Raw genomic sequence first — 22,104 nt, forward strand, 5'->3', positions numbered from 1 at the left:
ACTTCCCATGTGTTAGCTGTTGCTAATGTTTTTCCAGTTTACGGTGTGAGTAACATGGCAACTGTGGATTATGAAGCGAAAGAGGGAGTCAAGTAACAATGATCGTGAACCAGAGTAAAACTGGATTGGATCTTGTGATGTTGCCAGAAACCCCAAGATGGCATCAGAGCCTTGTTTTTCTACATTAAAAAAATAAATAAAGCATTCTTAGTGACTTGTTATTCCTATTTTCTCCCATTTATTCCCTGGATATTCATTGCTTCTACTCCTTTCAAAGCATTCCCGTATAAGGACCTTTTTTATTCAAGACCGTACATGCAACACACCCTAGCTACCATGCAAGTCTACCTGTACAATATTGAACCTCATCCACAAGTGTACATTTCTAAACTTTTTTTTGTTACTGGAAAACTGGAACAGCAAGGTTGGGTGCAACTCTAGCTAGAAATTCAGCCAGTGCTTATCATAAGTTTTGTTTTGTGTCACTGTAAGCATTCTAGTATTGAATAGGATGATATGGAGATAAATCTACCACATATTTGAGACTGTGGTAGGTCCATCTCCATATGATGCGGGTTTTATTCCTGAACTCTTAGTGTACTGCAATTTGCGAATTGCAAACCAAATTGCAACAAGTCCTTTAAAGAGTACGAGGAAATTCTGAGTTACATGAAATCACTAATGAGAGTGTAGTCAGATTTTGCAAAGTTGCACAATGATGTAGTCCATGAAGTCAAATGTGTTCTGCCGGTCACTGAGTCAGAAACACTATGTTCAAGCCAACTAAGGAAAAGACTTTCTCAGCRCAAATCTGCGGTTCTCATTTTTATTCAGCCTTTGTAGTGAAGCTAGACAATTGTTCTACCTAAAGAGATAGCATTATGTCAAGACCATCTTGACATGTKCTTTAGATCACTCAGAAATGCATCTGAGAAGCATGAATGAGATGAGCTAGATATCTCATATAAGTGCATATATGTTTCAGACTGGTCTAGGAGCTTCAAGCACCTATCATGAATTTGAATGAGTAGGTTTCAGTGAATAGGTGGATTTACCTATTTGCTGCGGAGGTTTTGAGAAGCCTCTGCTCTATGTAAGCTGGGTGAATTTCATAGATCACGCAGAGCTTAGGATGTTTTAGAAGACATCTTGTTTGAAAATTATCTGCTTATTTTTTTGTACATGTGTAAAGAAAAACTGTGTTTACTTTCAGGACAGCAACTGTGTGAAACAAAGGGAAATAAAATGATAATATATAGTAAGCGCCCCTAAAACGAACCATGGACTGTTTACTCCAGGCCAATTCAAGGCCAAATTGATATTTACATACTAGTTTCTATCTACTGTACTAGTGCCAGGACAAGTCAGAACCTGTAACTTTCTAGAATTAGCTCTGTTTTAGTAGTTTATGATGTGTTGCTTTGTGATTTCAGCCACCGTTGTTCCTTGAGTGGGGATGACCTGAATAGACAGTGGTTGACTCCCAGTTCCCAGCTCCATCCTACCATTTACCACACCAAAGGGCTTCTGTACTACTTGCGCAGCATTGGCCGGACTCCTCTGGTGAGTCTCTTCCAATGTCTTTGTTGTGAGTAAGTGTATATGGATTGCTTATTGCACTTGTCCAAACAACCTTGTTTTAGAGCTAGAAAGATTTAGAAAGCATCCTATGCTTTTATGTTTTCATCTTTACAGAGGTGTTTTGAAAGTCATGGATATTTTATTACTTACTAAATCTTCTAACTAACATCTCTGAATTTCAAAGTTTTTGCCCACCTGGAATACAAATGAGAAAATGAATTCTTTCAGGCTCTTTAATATCCTCAGAGTACTCCAACTAAGCTGAATATTATGAGCCGGTTATTGCTATCTTTATGGCAGTGACAGGAGAAATTTCACGAAGATTTTATCTGAATGGGCTGTGCAAAAGTCTATGCTGAAACAACCTGTGCAATGATGATGGCACAGGAATGAGTCCTCAGAAGGATTGAACTTCCATGCTCCTCTAGTGAAGGAGTGAAAATGCCTGTTTCTGTGAGTGCAAATTCATGAGAGATGTTTCTAGTCTAAGTGACAGAARGAACTCTTCCTGTCTGCACGGTGTTGCCAAGCAGAAAGGAAAGATGGTTCTGAGACACTGACAAGAAAATCACAGGGACATTCAAGTRTGACTAAAGAGATGTAGAGGCAGAGACCGACAGGCTGGGTGATGATAGTTACAAAGACAGGATATAGGATACAGGATGTATAGGCAGGAACTTTGCAAAGACTTGCAGTTCCTTCTGATCTTGATAGGAAAAGGCCCCAGTCAAGGTGAAAAAGTCTGTGAACTTCTGTGGCAATGTGATTTTTGGTCAAGACAAGAGCCCTGCAGTTCAACTCTGCCTGGAGATTTTGAGGAAGTCCAGTTCCAGGTGGACATGCGGTTTTGAGTTTGCTCACCAACCTTTTCCTGTGGTTTGGAGCCATGTAGGATTGCTCTTTTCTAGAAATCATTCTTATTTGTCCTTTTCTAATTTAAAGTCATCCCTGTTATATCCAGATGTCTTAAGTTGAAAATACACCCATCCAGGGCAAGTTTTCATCAGTGCTGAGTGAAGGGAGACTATTGATCCTATCATCTGTCTCACTTGTAGGCTGCATGACAGACTGTTGGTAAACTGATTTTTCTTTGCCTTTGAAGAGTACATTGATTTTTACCTACTCAAAAATGCCTTTTCCCTGCTCCAGAAGTAAGATGGGTTCTGTTCTTTTTTTTTTTTTTTTTCCCCAAGATCTCGTGGAACCATGTTCATTGATAGCCAAATGATTTCTGTGAAGTGATTTAGTTTCACTTATCCTAGAGCAAGCAATTTCTTCAAAGCAAAGACCAGCTGCTTGAAAGAGAAGAAGAAAGAACTTCTTTTAAAAGAAGTTATCGGCCTTTTAAACCAAAGACTYTTTAACTGGTCACTCTTCCCATAGAAAGCAACCTGCTAAATGTTTTTTTTACAGTTCTCTCCTTAGTTTTGGGGAATCTTAGTAAAGCAAGGGGCTGCAGTCCTCTGCCCTGTGCTATCTGCTTTTGACTGCAAGGAGCAAAGCTGCGTGTCCTCCAGCAGATCTCTCTGCAAGACATAGTAATTTAATATTTCTTTTTTTAAAATGTCTGAAAGCTTTCAGTCATATTTGGGAAGCTTATTGCGAGTAGAAAAATCTAGGCATGTCTGCCTCAAAATTCTGGGTGACTGAGACTCCTCTAACAGCAATGCTAAGGAAAAATGGAAAATTATTTCAAAAAGTTCCATTTTCCTACAGAATTGCCTACTTACCATTTTCTGTTTTCCTTTTTTGTTACTTTGAAAGGTGGCTGGTTCTGTAAGTCATGAGGAAGATTGTTTTTGAGTTAGAAAGCAGCCCTTAACTTTACAGTAATCGGTTCTGGCAAATAATTTAAAATAGATTAAAATTTGCATGTATGCCTTGAGTCATATCCTGGTGAGTGCAAGACTTGAAGTCTGTTTTGTTTATATTAGTGTACCTGCTGCACAGGAGGACAGACTGGGGAAAAAAAGGACTGGTATGTCTCCAGTTTGCTTAGTGTTTGCCTGGATGTGTCTCAGGCTACAAAGTATCACTTAGTCTTGTTTGAATGGTGAAGCGTAAACTACYCTGTAATGTGAAAATGAGGCAGAAGAATGTATTATATAAAACAGCCGGTCATAAACATTGTGAGYGACTGCAGTATCTAGCAAACGTGATTAAAACATTGCTTTATGCAATTTTCGTATTAAATGACACTATTTCCAGTTGCACTGATTCTTCTGCTGTGGAAATCAGCTACAACCAGACAGGGAAAGATCCTATAGCCTGAAACAGCAGCAGTATTAGGGAATCCAGATTTGATGATAATCCTGTACCAATACAAAAGGCTGTGACTGTCATCCAGCAAGGCTCCTTCCAGGCCTGTTATTAAGAACTCATCTGCAGGCTGCTTGAGATGCRGAATTAAAGACCTGCTACTGATCAGACAGCCCAGTTAAACCTGACTAGCTGATCATTCCCGTGTGGTTTCTAATATATAAAGTGATGTTTTAGATGGKTAATATACGTGCCTTTTGCATGTTGGTAATGCTGTAAATTGGCAGGTAATTGATACCCAATTGAGCAGTGAGCTCTTCCTTGAAATAGGACTGAAACTATAAAATCCTTTTTGATATTCATAGGAATAAATTCTATGTGGTACATGTGGTTAGCCTAAACTATGGCTATGTGTCACTGATAGCTTAAATGAAACAGTAGCTGGAGTAATGCCTGTCATTAGAAGAACCATTAAATGCAGCTGTTTGGAAGGAGCCCGTACAGAGTAATTGCATATGCTTCAGATGGTGTTACTTTATAGTGCAGGGGCTGCATAAACTCTCTGAAATATGTACGCAATCTGAGGAGACTGAGTCTTTGGGGTTTGTGCAATCCTAGCTTAATTATTTGGGAAATGAGGCTGATTGTAGGTTTGTACTGATTAGCAGCTCTCAAACTGCCTTATTTGTCAACTCCTTGCTGCCTTTATCACATGGCAAGGGTGTAAGCAATGCAGGAATCCTTGTTGCCAGTAGGTTGCTGTTCCCCTGCTCCAGGAGTGGAACATGCCCTGCTGCAGGGACCGGGCTGTAGAGCTCCAGAGCCCTGCAAAGAGTTGGAGTTTAGCAGTGGTGCAGGAAGAAAGGTTAAAAGTCGGAAACCAAAAGAAGCAGCAGAATACAAGCTAACAGGCCTCCAACGTGAGGTCTGTCTTTGTTGAGACGTGTGAATGTCAGCTGATTAGGAACAGTGAGATGGTTCCTTATGCATGTGTGTTATAGCCTCTCCTAAATGTCAAGCTGGAGCTTGTTAAAGGAGTTGAAAGCATTTAAAAGCTCCATTCCCAGACAAATAACTCCCTGTCTGTAGCTAGACCTAGTTACTATATAATCAGTAAATAAATAAATTTACTGGGGTAAATCTCACCCCATCAGTTGATGGAAGAACTCATTTACTTTATTCCACCCCTCCTGTATTTATTTAAGAATGAGGGTATTGTTCTCCTGTATAGATGTCTTTCTACATACTGATCCAAAATCTTTSCTTTCCTTCTTACACCTGTCCCTTTATTTGTCTCTGACATATACCCCAGAAAACTGTTTCAGTGAGATCTTGAAGTTTCTTTCTGATCAGTGGTGAATACTGGGCTTAAATGAACTAATAATCCCTTCTCTTCAGAAATTCTTGTCTTTCTATTGACAGATTTTGGAATATTCCTGATAAAGACATGGAGAATATATGTAACACCTGTGTGTATATTGACTTTATATCTCAGAGGGCACTGAGATTGATTATTCTTTTAAGACTTGGGTCAATAATTACCTTTTTGGTCAGTAAATCATAATTTTCATTTTTGTAAGAGTTTATCTACCTATGAAGGCAATCAGAACTCCCACTAAAACTRGAGATGTCTTGTGACTAGTCTATATGACAGCTGACATTAGAGGGATAGCTTGGACAGACAAATGGATTTGGCCATATGGAATGAGTGGTTTTTTTTTCTGTCATAAAGGTAAGTCATGTTCTATGCTTGACTTTCAAGAGATTCATATGAAGATATGACAACATACAGTAAATTTTTACAAAATTGCACAATTATATTTTCTTGAAAATCATACAGGACAGATCTTGAATTTAAGGAGCCCAAGTGATGATTAATTGCTTGGGAAGGTGCAGTTCCCAAATCTCATGAGGGTAATGCTGAAGTTTAGAAGTAAAAGGAGCCTGACAAATTGTTCTACTGTATCATAAATTGTCTTGAACTTGTATGTTCCTGAGTTACCATGGATTCCTGCACGGGTGTCGTGTTTGTTTCTGCTGCAGTCAGAACTGTACAAGTCTTGACTCTGGATCCTCTGAGATCAAGTCAGATAGAATAGATAAAACAAGATACAGCTGACTAACAAAGTTTGACACTAATTATAGACATGACTGAAGTCTGAGCTCCTCTGAGGAGACCTGAAAAAAGTAATGCCCACTCTAATCTTACAATCTTATAGTGCCTATTTTAAAGAATGAGTTTGTTTTTTTTCTGTCCCCCTAAGAACATTTTGCCTTTTTTTTTTCCTTCCTTAGGTATTCTGTGACTACCATGGCCACTCCCAGAAGAAGAATGTGTTTCTGTATGGCTGCAGCATCAAGGAGACGTTGTGGCAGGCAGGCTGCGCGGTTGACACAGCAGTGATCACAGAAAATGTTGGCTATAGGGTAGGTCCGCTTTGTTCCTCTCTCCAATTGTATAGACACACATGCATGCCAGTTTGTTAATGATAACCCAGTCCATAAAGTTTGGAGATAGGTGCAAGCTTCCCTTACTCGAAAGGAGTTAAGTTCCAGAGGGTTTTGAGTCATGTTTTGTATCTTGATGCAATAGATACTGCTAAGAATATGGTTAATAGATGAGTCCCTATTTATTTTCCTCTAGTCGTGTGTTGTAATCTTTGGCTGCAGACTGAAACAGGAGTCATGTTTTTGTTTTGTAAGCTCCAGATATGCATACATTGATCCTCCCCTTCTAAGAGAATAAATAAGAATTTTATACTTGTTTCTATGAAATAAGTAATAATTGAGAAAATGCTGATGTGCTGTTGTCCTCCTCAGTTGAGTTATTTCATCACAAAAAGATACTGGTTCCACTGAAAACAAAAGAATTCAAGTGGTGTGAAACATATCTGATGTACTGAAGCTGACTGCACAGTAGGTGGTTAGTGTGGCAGCTGAAGAAATTTTGGGAATTTTAAAAGAGCAGATATTAACATGTTTGCTTCTATTTGTCTTCATTTTTTTTCCCTTTGGAATTTCTGCCAGGCTTTCTTTGTTTTTTTGGATGATATTTTCATCTAAAATGAGAAGCTTCCATAAAAAAGCTTTAGTTCTGACAAAAAAGTATTTTTGGAAAAAAAAATAAAACCCCCTCAAACCAGTGAGCTCTAATTATAATCTTAAAGGTTAAAACTGGCCTACTAGTAGTAGAGCTCGGCCATCTCCAACCTGAAAGAAGTCGAGAAGTCTTTTCACTTTATAACTCTATGTGATTTTTCACTTCTTCAGAAAAACAATAATAATCCTCCTGTAAAGTACTATGTCTTGTTCATTTTGGGGTGTTTTATAAGTCACTGAAACTTTCCCAGCAGACGGTGTTGCAGTGTTCGTTGTAAGGGCCCCATGTGGCAAACCCTCTGTCTCGTAAGAAGCAGGGAGGGTGCTTACAGTCAGGACGTCTTGTGCTGCGTTTGGATTCGGATAGCTTGCAAAGGCTGAGGGCGATCTGCTGGTACACAAACAGAATCCAACCGCTGCTTTCAGCATCCGGAGGCAGTCTGGAATCTGCAGTTGAAGGAGCCGGGAGCAAGCCTCCGAGGCTGTCTGAGCATACCCTGCGGTGGGTCTTCTGTGGTCAGAACCCTCTCTGGGGCACAAAGTGGGAGAGCGGTACCTTCTGCAGTTCCTCTCGGGGGATCACTCTCTTCCTTATTGGGCTGGTGAAAATGGATGTGTGGCTGAACAGATCTCTGCAACTAGAGTAGTAGTAATCACCCCTGTCTCAGACCTGCTTCCCTATGTCACTTTCCCAGGTTTCTCTCCTGCCTCCTGTAAATAATCTGGGATTAATCTGACCTCCAAGAACGATTTGTGTCCTCCCCTACCTAATAATTTAGGTGCTTGGGGCACAACCTTTGTCTCATAGACCATAAACTCTGCTCTGGCCCATGGCAATGTATATCGTTCTCTTATTACTATCTGCTATTTGGTGGCCTCTGGTGACAAATCCAGCATTGATATCACAAAGCCCAAGGTTTTCCTCTTGCTGTTCCAGGCCCCTTTGGCAGCAGTCTCTGCAGGGATGCCAGTAAAGAAACCTATTTCCATCCTCTCTTGATGTGAATGGAGGTTTATAGACTGAGTCCTCTGTGAGAGGAGCAGCTTTTCTGCTAAATCTGACCCTCTGTAAGAGGCAGAACACARTTGTATTGCTGCATTATCATAAAAGGATCTTTTAAATGGATGTTTTTTCCCCTTTCAAAATATACAATTGAAAGATAATTAATGAGAAAAATAAGCAGAGAAGAAAGAACYATTAGTGTGAAATCCAGTGAGCGCTGGTAAAATGAAAAGAATATTAAATTCAGATTTGCTAATGCTCCCAAATGACTCTTGCGTACAGAGACATTATTGTTACCTGCCAGCATTTTTATTTAATTAAATGTAAAAGATTGATTATGCATATAATTTCAATTGTTTTAAAAAGCTAAATTGGATTAAGGATCTGATTATCGTGCTTTATAATATATATTTACAAAAATCTCTGCCTTAGTTCAGATAAGGGCAGAATGAAAACTGTCTGAACCTTCACACACAGTTTTAACTGGATCTCATGGTTGTGCTGAGGATTATAAATGTTTGGGTAATATAGCTCTTTTTTTTGTTAATTCCTGTTCAGCTCAAATTCAGAAAAAACTGGAAGCCCTACATAAAAGCATTAGTATTTTTGTGCTTCCCATATAGTATTCTGAAGGTAATTCTGAAAGGCTGGCTGCTTAGTTTAGAGGGAGCAGTCAATCCTGGAGGATCTTCTCTTCAATATGCCTGTAGGAAAATAACCACTGTAGCTCTTAGTAGCACATCTGGGATCTAGACTTACGAGTTAGGCTCCTCATCTCACAGATTTAAAACAGAATCTGTTACTTTACTTTAGTTTTCTCTGTCTCAATTTTTCCATCTGAAAGTGAATCTAATAGGTATTTGCTGGTAGAGTCCATTGACTGCTTTACCCAGGATGTACTGAGAAAYGTCATTTATATTTTGATCTGTATATATGTGTATATATATGTAATATATGYATATTGTTTATATTATATAATATTGCAACAAATATACATTATACATATGGTTGCAGTGGATATTGCAAAATAATTTAGGGCAAAGATTTTATCATTCATGTCAAAYGTTTTAGAACAAAGCTACTATTAAATGCTTTTCTTTCAATTTCAATGAAACCAACTATTTCTGTAAAGTGTTATGAAGTAAAGCTCAACAGAATGGAATTGCAATTGCTGAAAATCAGTCAATGAAACTGATTGGTRTTGGAAAGTGAAATTAACTGGTTGGTTTTTGCTGCCCAAACTGAATGAAAGGTAATTCAAGGGTAAATGTCATTAGCGATGAGCAGGAACTCCTTCTGTACAATTCCATTCAGTTGAAAAGTTTAAGGAAGCTGTTGCCAAAGAAATAGTGGGTGTCTTCGTTTTACTTGATCTCCTCTAGATGGACCAGATAGTCTTTCGGCATATGTTGTGGKGTACTGAAATGGGTGCGCATGTGCACGTGAGTGTGCGTAAAGGTCCARTTACTACATATAGCATACCTGTATTCTTACAGAATGTAAAAGTRATGTATTTAGCACTATGGAATGAATAAATACTAACTGTGCATTTACAGAAACATCTGATAGTGTAGCATACTAGGTGTGTGTATATGTTGTTGGAAAAGATGATTTCTCGAATAACAAATCAGTAAAGGTTAAAATGTAATTTTTATTGGATCTTTATTTTGGATTGTGATTATCTGAATGAAGTTTACAGTATATATTACTTGGACCCAGATGAGAGTATTTTGGTTGTTTTACAATGCAAGTCAGTTTAATATTAAGCTTAATTCTCAYAGAATTGTGTGTGACCTTCTGTGAGATAATACATCACCTTTTTCTCCTGTATATTCAGCTCAGTTAGGGAAAACATCTAGAACTGAATCCTGTGTCAAATTTCTGATGCTTGATAAGAGAAACAGCAAAGCTAGAGAGAGGAGAGTGAGAGCACCGGGTACTGAACCCACCCCTCTGGGCAGCTCAACAGGAAAGGGTAGGTTAGTGTTGAAGAAACTTGAAAACAAAACTTATAAAGTGACTTCAGCAAACAAAGACATTTGGATGTGAAAATGCTTCCTTTTGAATGAGATACACCAAGTTCAATGGACATTTTGCATTTTAGTCTTGGAGTAGGATGAAACGACTATTAGAAAATRAGGATTTTGCATGGGATGGACGTAATGAAATCAGTTTGGTACTGGCTGGAGCTGTCTCAGTAGTAGGGACAGCAGATAGATTTGATAAACACATTAAAAATATCCAAGTCTCTCTGTAGATGCATGTRTGACTTAAATACATGCACATTTCTGATTCATTTTCTCATTCATTGCTAATGTTTTCTCATAGACACTTCCTAAAATCCTGGATAAAGTGGCCCCAGCATTTGTCATGAACARCTGCAGCTTTGTGATAGAGAAGTCCCGTGAGTCAACGGCCCGAGTGGTGGCATGGCAGGAAATGGGCATATTGAGGAGCTACACCATGGAGAGCACGTACTGTGGCTGCAGCCACGGTCTCTACAAAGTGAGTAAATCTCTTACCCTGTGTCAGCCCCTTTCTAACGTAGGTCTCGTGAGTTCAGAAGTGTGAGGAGATGGTTGCTGTCTCACTACTTAGTTTTGTCTGTTTTCTCTAGATTATCTAAAGTATGTGTGTAACTTGGCTTCTTAGTTTCTGCTCAGTGAGGACTCCACCTGACCCCTGTTCTTTGGCTTGTAGTGCCAGGGCGGTAGAGTCCTTTCTCTTACGTCTCATTCAACAATGAAAAAAACTCTTCTCAGGTGGCATGGTATAAGAGGATGTCTTAAAGACAGTGGAATGATTGGGCTGTAACATTACATAAAGCAAATAAGATTCACAATAAATATTGCTTTTTTTGTTTGTTTGCRTAGGGGAGAATTCTCTTGAAATTCACCTGAGTCAGATTTGTTTCTTTGTGCTATGTTAAGATAAGTAAATATTCTAGGTAGCCTCATATCATTTGTTCTACTTAAAACTTTGGGATCCACCACAGAACTCTGTATATATGAGCTGCAGTCTCACATACTTCTACAGACTATCCTTTGTTGTAACAAAGCTATAGCTCCTTTGATTACCATCACGTGGCTTCATTCATTTGACATTTCTATGTTACATATTGTAATCTTATTGCTGACAAGGGATTTGCATCAAACCAGTGGGAAATAAGGCCATCACATAAATCATGACTTTCTGAACTATGTTACTAACAACATAGTAGCTGCAGGGGAGTACAACGGCAAATGTATTTCYCTGCTTGCTTAGTGTTTACCCCACAAGGGCAGTGTAAATAAGAGGCTCTGTGACCGTGGGCCATGTAAACTCTAAGGCATGATGATAGCGTTATTGTTTTAGTGAACTCTGAGACTCTCTGACCCTTGAAACAAGAATGCTGCTCTTCCTTCCTTATGTTCTGTATGYGTTCCTGTTAAACTCACTAAAATAATTCTTGTGTTCAAAAGAATGTGCCATATCTTTCAGTTTGTTCATAGACTTCAAACAACAGCATCCAATGTCAAATAATTTTAAGATGAAAGAGCATTCTGGATAAAGTTATGAAGATGAGAATCCTGTCATTACGTTTTTCCTGCACAGGAAGGAGTAGACTCAAACTAGTCCTCMTCATATAGGGCTGCTATGGATACCTAAATCTGTTGCTTAAAGTAGGCTGCCCTGGCAATGCCTCATGGTGCTGCAGGAGAGAAATTGCTCTTGTTGGGTGATTCAGACTACTTTTTCTAAATCTAGATGGATCTGATAACTGATGGAGTCAGAAGCATTGAGCTAAAGGAAGTAGTGGTTTTGAGATAATACAGGATATTTGTCCTTCTGAGAGCAATCATAGTGTTAAAAAAAAAAGAAAAGAAAAGTGTCTGCAGGTCCTACAGACATCTTTTAGCTAGTTTTAAGATAATCTACAGGAATACTAGCAGCAGCATGCTCTTCGGTACAGGCCAGCTACCTGAGCATACACCTGACTACATTTAAAGAGCCTACATTTGAGAATGTTTCTCTTGGAGTTGCCTATTACTGACAATCAAAGGTAGTTAATCTAAGGCTGGTTTTGACAGCTCTCCATGAGCTCAAGGTATGCTTTTGGCTGTGATCTAGACATATCCTAATGTAACACTAGTCCAGCTTCCAGACTTTGTGGAAAGGACCATACTCTGAGTGAATGCTTCAGAGACATCAGTCTGAGATCTCTTATCACTTTTAAGTACCCAGGATGAACTTTAGTAATTGCATTAGCYGGTCATAGTTTTTCCATTCATTATCAAATGGTGAATTCTTCATCTGTTCCTTTTCCAAGCCTGTTGCTTTTGGTGAACGGCTTCCATGTTCCACTTTCTTATCTATGCAGCATTATAAGCTGCTATGGATCCTAAAAGACCCTAAGGAAAGAGCCATTATTATAAATAATAATTAATTAATCAGACATTCAAATGATTCTCTTTGCAAGCTCTATACTAATCCTTTTACCTCTCTATGTAGTGTAGTCAGGAAGTACTCAGATGCTGTTTTAACTGTCTTCTGCAATACATGCATCAATTCTAAGACAGGAAAGGGAGAAGGAAAAAAAAACCTGGAGAGTTTAAAGAAGGAAAATATAGTTGCCCAGAGCAGTTACAACTAACACTCCTTACTCCTGAGATGTGCTAATGGGTTTATAATAAGTACCACAGGTCAAGACAGCGRTTTTGAGTCTTCTGAAGTCTGCCACTGAAGCTAGTGGCAAAACTCCTAGTGATCTCAAGAGAAGGGTTTCACTTAATCCCTMGATGACCACAATAAGATCTAAGAGCAGTGATGCATCAGACTGTGAATATCTGATGATTGGCTGTCTTTGTCCTTTGCAATCTATGAGTTCTTTAACCCAAATTTGCTTAATTTATGACATCAGATGATTGAAATAGTAGGAAGAGAACATCAACTGCCGTGTTCAGATGCTGGATTTAATCACTGAGCAATCTATGGCCCTATTACATGGTGCAGGTGCTAAAAAGCAGGAAGACCTAATGCAGCTGGACCAAGATATGTATTTCTTTTAGAAATCTTTGCAATGTTTTAAGAGGTATTCTACTCTTTCTTGGTTTTGTAGCTAAAAATGTAATCAGGGTGACAGCCAGCCACTGAGGAGGGGAGTTGGACTAGATGATCTCCAGAGGTCCCTTCCAACCTTACTGTTTCTATGATTYTATGATATGATTTGCTTGATGTATAAGGGGGGGCTTTCATTGGTGACAGTGATGAGTCCAGTGTTCTTGTGGTCCAAGTCTGAGCAGTCTAAAGAGAGTCTAAAGCATTTCTGAAATTTCCACTGAAAGTGATTTCCATATGATGAAAAGCTGAGTCCCCATTGGATCATGAAGTGGTTATTCTGAGGCCACCTCTAATTTTTTGTTTAGCATTATTATTTATCTCAAAGATGGAGGACACTTTAAATACAGCCATGAGGGATCATCTTTCTTCCACTACAAGGAGGTAAACATTTGCCATTTCTTAGGTTCAGATATCTTTGAAGTATTTTCAGTCATTTTCCCAAGTACACTAAGTATCTGATTAGTTAGTATTGAAATGAAATATCACTTCTTACACTGACATTTATGTTGGAGCTGCATAACGATGCACAAGCTCARTTTCAAATAACTGTTACTATTAGGGTATTTCCTCTTTCTTTAGCATGCTTCAGATTTGGTTCTTGTTTACTTGTTCATTCTTGCAGGTGGATTCTTTATACACCATGGACTTGACAGGCTGACCTGAAGATTTGGTTGCACAATTGCATTTAATTCTCAAGGTTTGCCTACCAAATCAAAACTCATGTAAACTGAAAATAAATCACATAGGAGGTGATATTTTTCCAGAGACTTTAACATGGATACTTCACTCTTGGACTCACAAGTTGTTTGTGGAAAGAAAGAGTTCAGAGCAATACTCAGGGAGGTGATGTCAGCATCCTAGACTTAGAGCACTCTATTAGTAGGCTTATATTCACATTTAACTATGGAAAAAAAAAACAGTTTTTGAGTTAGATGAAACTGACCTTTCTGTAGGTGTATATCTGGAATATCTTACTGGAAAAGCATGTGCATATATTTTTGATTTTTTTATATATATATATATATATATATATATATATATATATATATCTTGAAGTACAGTGCAAACAGTAGCTAGGATTTAAAACATCAAATTTTATGCAGTAGAGGCTTAAAAGTTCAGCACCATTCATTAAATCAATGGTCAAACTTCTATTAGAGCACTGCAATCCCCGATCCTATTCTTTAGCTTCCTTCCTAGTTGTAAAAGCTGAAAGTAATCCATTCAAGTAGCTGTTTTGGTGACTGCAGTCACCAACATGATGCTTGCAGTTGCAGAGAGACATCTGCTAGGGAGTTAACAAAGAATTTAGGAAGAGCAAGAAAGCCTTGCAGAGGCTGCAGTGAAGTTAAACTGTTCATTGCACAGAGCTGGCAGGTGTGCCCACTCTCGCCAAAGAACCGATGTCAGGGAAGGGCTGGGAGAAACTAGAACCTAGTATTTCTGGTGGTGAGTCTGGAAAGGACTTTGCTAGATATCTTCCAGGGAATGTAGCCTGTCTTAGACTGAATGTGGAGACTTGGGTTGCATTGTAAAAACAGTTTAATAAGTGAAACATGATACAGGAATTTTGTTTCCCATTTACATATCACTAGTAAGAGTTGCCCCAGCCTCTAAAAAGTCATTTGATTTTAAATGGGTGAAGGGAAGGGGAAGGAAAGAAAAAAAAATAAAGGAAAAAAGAAAAAGATGGCTTATCTCTGTCAAATCTCCCTGTCTGTGTGATCAATGGAAATGCAATAAACCAGCTGCCCTTAAGGAAGAGAAACATAAAACTAAAGAAACTATTGATCTTATCTGAGGTTTTATTCAACCTAAGGAAGAATAAAAGAGGGAGGAAAATATCCAAACTCTTTTTCATTTTTTCTAGATTGCCCAATTGAGTCTTATAGGAGCACTGTCTCTATTTGAAAAATTTRAAAATTGCTAAAAACAAAGCAGTGAATTTCCACAGAGAATTCTTCCTTCTCCTTCAGCCAGTTTACAACCCTGTGGTCAAAACAGAAAACAATCAGAAAAAGAAACTGTTCATCGTTTCTTTGCCAGTGTGGAGGCTGTCTGTGTGTGTTTTTTTTTTTTTTTTTTTTTTTCCCCATGGAACTGTTACCCCTACAGCTTGCCACGTGACTTTTATTGCAACCTCTCTTTTGTGGATTGCTGAGCCCCTTTCTCATCTATGGTTTGTAAGAGACGGCAGGTCTGTGCTGTTTGATAGGGTATGTTACAGCCCCAAAAGAGTCAGGKCTGCAGTGATACATTTTGATATGCTTATCATTCATTTTTGCATTTGCATATAAATATTTCTTTGCTGTTACTGGGCTATTCAATACCATAGTATGTGCTACCATGTTGCACCATTCTTGTGATTCYTTGTTATACAGCCTATTAATTAGAACTGTTCTATAGAATATTGCACTGAGCTGTTCAGTAGCTGTGTCTGTCATCCTACAAGTTACTATCTTTTGAACCATGACATATAGCTGAGTTCCAAACCTGTATATCTTGGTACTATAGTGAATCCCTAAAATACAAGTTTGTGCTATATCATTACATGCCATGTTGGAAAAGTATTTTATTTGGCATGTTTGCCTGGTGGAGGAGATGTAGCACTAATGGAAATAGATTTTAACTTCCTGCTTCAAAGGGATTATAAAAAAAATGAGTAACAAATGAGTTTTAAAATTATTGCACATATCTTGACAGTACCCTTTGAAGGAGATTTTACCAGCGATATGGATCCCTCTTTGAAGAAAGCCTTTAGGAGAGCTGAGGGAAAGGATTTTTTTCTGTCCAATCTAAGGCTAAGTTTGAGAAACTGAATACCCCCCGATTTTCTCATCAAACTTTATGAGGGGAAAAGTCATTCCTTTGTGGAGACTTTGGCGGTAGAGAAAACAGCATTGAGGAAATCATGGTGAAGTTTGTAAGACTTTCTCGATAGCTCTTCAAAATGCTTTTGTTGAAGACTGCAGGAGTTTCGGGGGGGGGTGTCTTACCCAGAACTAGTGTAATATTTTTAAGTTTCCTCTGTTGTAAGTCTAGCAGCTCAGCTCACCAAGAGAATAATGAGGCCAGGCAGGGGTGGATGAATGATGTATAAAACTTGTGAGAGACTGTTTTTGAAACAGACTTAAATCATGATTTGTTGCTGCATTGCGTTATTTACATCTGTAGAGAGCTGAGATGAACTGTTGCCTGATCAGAGTAGCAGCTGTTGGCAGGGTAGAGTAACTGGCAAAAAACATGACCGATCGTTTGAGATAGGGCTTCTACAAATTGCACCCAAAACGAATTGAGAGTACTTGCCCCTAAAGGTACTGCGCACCAYGTGCCTAGAGCACGAGGATGCAACGTGAGGAATACAGCTCGAGTCCTGCAGTTTCAAAGCAAAAGTTGTCTCGCTCTTCTAAAGCAACAGCTGTGCYAGACGAGAAAGCCTCATCCTGCTGAATCCTGACTTCACTCGGTCTTCTCAAACTGAATCGCATCATATTTATGCTATGGTGGCATAAACCTAGCGTAACTTTAATGATACAAAAACTATTGGCCCTGATCTTTTAGAGCTGCCCTTAATTCCGGGRTGGGGTGGAAGGACTAGGTCAGTGTCATGCGATTAAACCAGTATCGGAGCCTGATGGCRCCCCGCATCCCAGCCCCCTGCAGCCGCTGTAGCGGTGGAAGTTAGTCTAACGACGTGGCAGAGCTGATGTTATATGTTYCCTTTAACCTGGCTTGCCTGAGCTAGATTATTTTAAATAATGATGAACCCCTGAATTACTGTGGAAATGTGGCAGAACTAAAGCAATATACCAAGATGAAAGCCTTTCCTCCTTTTAGCCCTTCAGAAGTGGGCTTCTCCCCTGGTTTGACCTGCTTCTGTCCGAATTAGCAAAATTGTTTGACGTTCTGTTCTTCCAGTGAATTATACACTGTTTCTTTATGATATCTGTAGACAATGAAAGGGTTTTTTCCATCTTATTGTTGGAGGTAACTTACCAAATCTCTTTGAGGAATTTTGGGATATAGTTTATTCGTAAGTGTTTTTTGCGGTTACTTAACAGTCAGAAATTGAGTTGTTTTAATGGTGTTTGCAGGTCACATGACTTTGCTTCTGTTTTCCACTAAGATGCACATCATTCTTGTAATTGCAGGTCTGGTGCACAAACTTACAAATAATTAATTTTAATTTGTCATTTTGTCAGTATTCAGCTACCAAAAAAATTGATTTCAGCAATGTTCTTGCCACTAAGGGCATTTGATAACTACTTGCAGAAAGGAAACATAAAGGCAAGGGACATACTCTATACTTTCTAGTATATGCTTGTGGAAAATGCTTACAATATCTTTGCAACTGTGACTGAGACTTCTCCTCGTTTCTGTGTGTTTTTTCTCTTTTTTTTTCTTTTGTCCTCCAGAGCTTGTACTCTTCCTAAGCTTGAGTAAGTCTCAGAAGCACTCAAAAGTTTCATTCCAAAAAATCATGTCTAAGATGTGTTTAGCTGACCCTTTGTGGTCTGGGAATCTCATTCAAAAGCAGATGCTGAGAATACAAAAGAATGATTTTTTCTTCTGATATTTCTGCTTCCAGTTTTGGTCCAGCGTGGCTCAGATTGGAAGCAGCTGTAATTTTTAGACTAGAACAGATAAAAAGCAGTAATCTGATGTAATTTAAGGACTGAAGGTTCAAATTAAGATTTCTGTATTCTGTTTTCCTTAGGGTAATGACTTAAGAAAAATTTTGCATTTTATTTTTATTTTATTTTCTTGCTGCTTTTAATATTTGGTTGATGTTTCAGTTTGTGAGATTTTCCAGTTGTGCCATTTAGGCTTGCAGACCTCACTTAATAGAGCTACCTAAGAGTTAAAAGCCTTGGTGTGGGGGGAAGGCATGTGGGGCAGGAGAGAGAGGGTTTCTGAGCAGACAGACCAGGAGATCATGGGCATTTGTCTGTCTTAGAGTCATTAGGTACTTGCATGACTTGCTGCAAGATTTTTCCTCTTCAGGTATTTTGTTGGTGGCTTTGAGTTTTATAGGACTAGGAAGTAAAGAGTTAGTTGAGGGAATGCCAAGTTAGTTATATGCTTTAACTGTGACCAGATCTGTTTGGTTAGTGCCAGATTAAAAAATGTGAATTTGAATGTGTACTGACTTTAGTGTGCTTGGATTTTTTTGGAAAAGCAAACCACTGGACTGCGGGAACTTCAGAGGGATGTTTTGGCCCTTACTTCCAGGAAAAACTAGAACTTGTCAGTAGGACTATTCTGGCTAGTCCCATTTTCCTTGATGGGTAGTAAAACAGCTGTACTAAAGTAATTATGGCCAAATCCAGGCGAGATGTAAATATGTTCCCCAAAGTCCAGGGTATTATTAATATGTACCAATTTTTGTCAAAGGTGCTTAGTATTGTCATATTGAAGGACCACTTACAATACATTTAAAAGTCTAACTTTTGAAAGATGATGATTCAGGCTTCTGTACTCTGTCTTCCTATTCCCTGATTCAATCCATGGTCACTTTAGCCTTCCTATTTTGGAGGAGGTCAATAATCAGGAAGGATCCTTTTTTTTTTTTTTTTTTTTTTTTTTAACCATCATTTCTGGAGAAGACTCTTTGGTTTTTTTTTTTTTTGACACCCCTCTTCTCCCCTGTACAGGACAAGACCCATTTTCTGGCAGAAGTGTGGCTGCTCAAAGCGATCTATTGAGAATGCTTGGCTGCTTTTCTGTTGTTTTCCAAGTGTAGCCATTCTGTGAATGAATCTGGAATAGGAATAGTCTCTTAATCCAAGAGACTGAGTYTGCTGCTTTATAAACAAACAACTGTGTTCTCAGGGTGACCAAATAATTCCTTATCTCTTTTGAGTGGTCACTATAGGGCTGGTTGCCCGCCAGATGCTATGTACTAGTCTGTCTGTTGCACTGTCCCATGGATGCAGCCTTGAAACACGTTTTGGAAAAAAAGTCTTTCCCAGCACCTGCTGCAGTGGATTTTTGCTGTCACTCAGGCCATCTGTTTTCCTGTTCCTGTGTTGAAAGATTCAAGTGGTAGGGGACTGAGATATGTTCTGTTGTGTTTGAATTCGTGTGGTTACTGGAGATAACACTTAAAGAAGAAAGGACTTATGGCCTCCTTTAGCTTCCCTGTCCTCAGAGGATTTGGGAAGCAGTAAAACCTAACACTGGMACTGTCAGGAGAGGCAACAATATTGTAATTTCTCTTGCTGTTGGTGTCTCTAAGGCATGATGTGTTTGGAAATTTTAGGTAAATATGACAGAGGAAAAATTGATGCTAATTGGATCATAATTGAAGATAAAAGTTTAAAGTAACTATTCTGGTTTATTTTGATTATTTCTCTAGAGATGTTGAGCCACCTGTATTTTGGACTTGCTAGGTTCAGTGGTGTTATGTCAGGGTAGATTTGGATAGTTAGATTTGGAGAGAGATTCCAGACATTGACATGTTTGGAAGGAAGGTTTGAGTTACCAATGCACTGGGAATAACTTGTGAATGTTTCCTCCCTCCTAGATTCTGTTTGGGAGGAAACAAGAGTGCCTTTGTGAGCTCTGTTACAGAGCCAAACTGCCAGGAGAGGCACCAGGTTTTGTGCTTAGTCAGATACTAGTGTAAGTTATTCTAATTATGAACATTCAGTTAAAGAAAATGGGAATGTCTGTCTGGAAGAGTGCTGTCACAGTGGATGATTTTAACTTGTATCAAACTGACCTTGAGGCATCTCTAGTGAGAGCCAAGCACAGGGAGGGCAGATTGCAGCCTGCTCTCATAGCACTAGGTTTTATACTTGCTGTATGAGTCTGTCCTGAGCTTTTCCAGGTCCAAAAGCTAARTCCCATACTTAGCTTTTGACTGCAGCGTCCTCACCCATGAGTGATATGTCTTTCCTGTGTGGAAATAGGCAGCACTACTAATGGTGCCAAAATGAGTGGTTAAGATACTGATTGCATGAGCAACGTAATGATTAGGCTGAAACCACCACACTTGATTGTYTGGTGGCTTGCAGCCCCATGACCCCTGTTCTGTGGTCTTGTTAGATTGTATTGAGTCAAATCAGCTAGTCCTGAATGAGAATGCTCCCCAAGCATCCCAGCGTTGTGCTGCAGGCTTTTCTGGGCAGCTCTAGTTGTGGTACTAGTCCCAAGCCTTGAATGGGGGATATTTTTTGATGAGTTCCCCTAATCATCCCCATATGACCTTTTTACTACCTGACTCTGAGTGTATACTTTACTGAWTGACTCAATGTAGAGTATGAGCTAAGCTGTAACGGAGCCATAACTATAAAGTAAACTCTCCAGAGTAACCTGGAGTTCAATATTAATCTTCTTGTAATCCCAGAATTGTTGATGAGAAATGAAATAAGCTAGAGGAAATTCAGAAACAGAGTTTACCAGGGATGTCCAAGATCAGAGAGGAGGAATGTCTCCACTGTGGCAGTACCTTCTATGATCAGGTACAAAACAAAGCAGTCTTAGCCACTTCCTTGTGCCACTGCCTGTGCATGGATATTTCTCTAGTTTCCTACTTCAGAGTAAAGCTACTCCAYTGTAAATATGCAGAAGCAGGAGTGCTAAAGATAACATTAGGATAAAATGGAATAGACAAAAGGCTGTAGATAGATGAAAATTGGATCTTAGGTCCTAATTCAGGACCCTGAGTCATGCAATTCACCTTTCTTTGCCCCTCCCACTTAGTCATTCAAGCTAGGAAATAGGATATAAATTGTGACTTGGCAGGAAAATTGGTGTTATGATTTTTGTTGGTGTTACAAAAGGAGAAAAATACCCTGAACCACAAAAGTGAAAACTCAGCTGGCTTGTCTGCCTGTTGGAGCTAATTCTGAAGTTTGTACTAAGGAATCTTAGGATCTCCTAGTACAAGGCCTGATGTAATCAGGAACACTTTGGCAGAAGCAGCATGTCATGAATTAGCTCCTTTGTCTCTGCTGTTGATAGGTTATTGGGTGTTGACTGGTTTTGCAACTGGAATAGGTCCCATGCCATATGGTTAAGTTGCAGCACGATAAAAATGATTTTAGGGATGAGATTGTAGTAGGTCTGACTCTGTAGTACTGAAAAGTATCCAGCTCTGTTGAGGTAAACATGACTAGATGTAGAATAATAAAGCAGCAGCATCGTGTACTCCCTTTCTGGCCCACCCTTTCTCACTATCACATATTTGGAACGATTTTCCTATCCCTTCTGTATGGGTCTTGGCCTTCGAAGTGCTTGTTCCAAGTCCCTACAAATTCTGCTGTCCTTTGACTTTCTGATGAAGTTACCATTTCCTAGGTGGCAGATCCCTCTTTATTAAACCAAGGGGCATGGGAAAATTAGAAGCTGAAGTATTATTTCTAATTTTCTAATACATTGCTATTAATAGTAACAGAAATGAGAGGATTGCGTTCATGTGCATGTATTGTGACTTTCATGGATGAAATGTTTCATTTGAAACCTACAATCCTGAATGGCATGACCTTGAATGCCAGTGGGAATGCATTCTGCTAAATAAAAAAAACTCTTTGGAAGGGTAAGGAATAAAAAAGAAAGATTCCTAATGAAAAACTAACTGCACTATTTCGATAGTATCTCTTTAAATGCTCAAATATCATTTCACATAATCCTTTCAAGTTTTCTGTGGAATTACAGCAGCTAGCTTTTTGATTTCTGATGTCTCTCTTGCTTGTTAATCTGGCCCCGTGTGGATTTGTTGTACAAATCTATTTGGCAGCTGAAAATTGCCCTTTGATGAAGCTCATAGTCTAGTCATGAACTCCTCAGGCATGGAAAATAAGAATGGGGAAATGTCGAAAACACAGGCTAAAGGAGCCATGTTTGCATTTCACTCTGTATGGATTTTAGAAGCATCTAAATTTCAAAGTCTTTTGCACATAGGATTTTCTACAGAGATTGATTTTTATTCCTCTTAGGATCATAAAATTTGCTATGCTGGATCAGACCATTGGTCCATATAATCAGGTATCCTGTCTCATACAGAGGCTAGTTCCTCATGGCTCGGAAGAGAACAAAACTTGCCTGTAAAGCAATGA

The 22,104-nt window shown here is 39.0% G+C and overlaps 1 protein-coding gene across 1 annotated transcript in view; it reads left to right on the forward strand.

Moving 5' to 3' along the window:
* The window catches only part of AGBL1 (AGBL carboxypeptidase 1), a 289,195-nt gene that overhangs the window by 147,115 nt on the left and 119,976 nt on the right, over nucleotides 1-22,104 (forward strand). The window contains exons 19-21 of the mRNA XM_085308741.1: nucleotides 1,434-1,563; nucleotides 6,136-6,267; nucleotides 10,271-10,447. Of these exons, the coding sequence (XP_085164867.1) occupies nucleotides 1,434-1,563; nucleotides 6,136-6,267; nucleotides 10,271-10,447 (439 nt within the window). The remainder of the gene's footprint in view (nucleotides 1-1,433; nucleotides 1,564-6,135; nucleotides 6,268-10,270; nucleotides 10,448-22,104) is intronic.

The sequence above is a fragment of the Rhea americana genome, unplaced genomic scaffold (genome assembly GCF_003343005.1).
Source record: "Rhea americana isolate MKP2758 unplaced genomic scaffold, rheAme1 scaffold_28, whole genome shotgun sequence".
NCBI classification, from domain to species: domain Eukaryota; kingdom Metazoa; phylum Chordata; class Aves; order Rheiformes; family Rheidae; genus Rhea; species Rhea americana.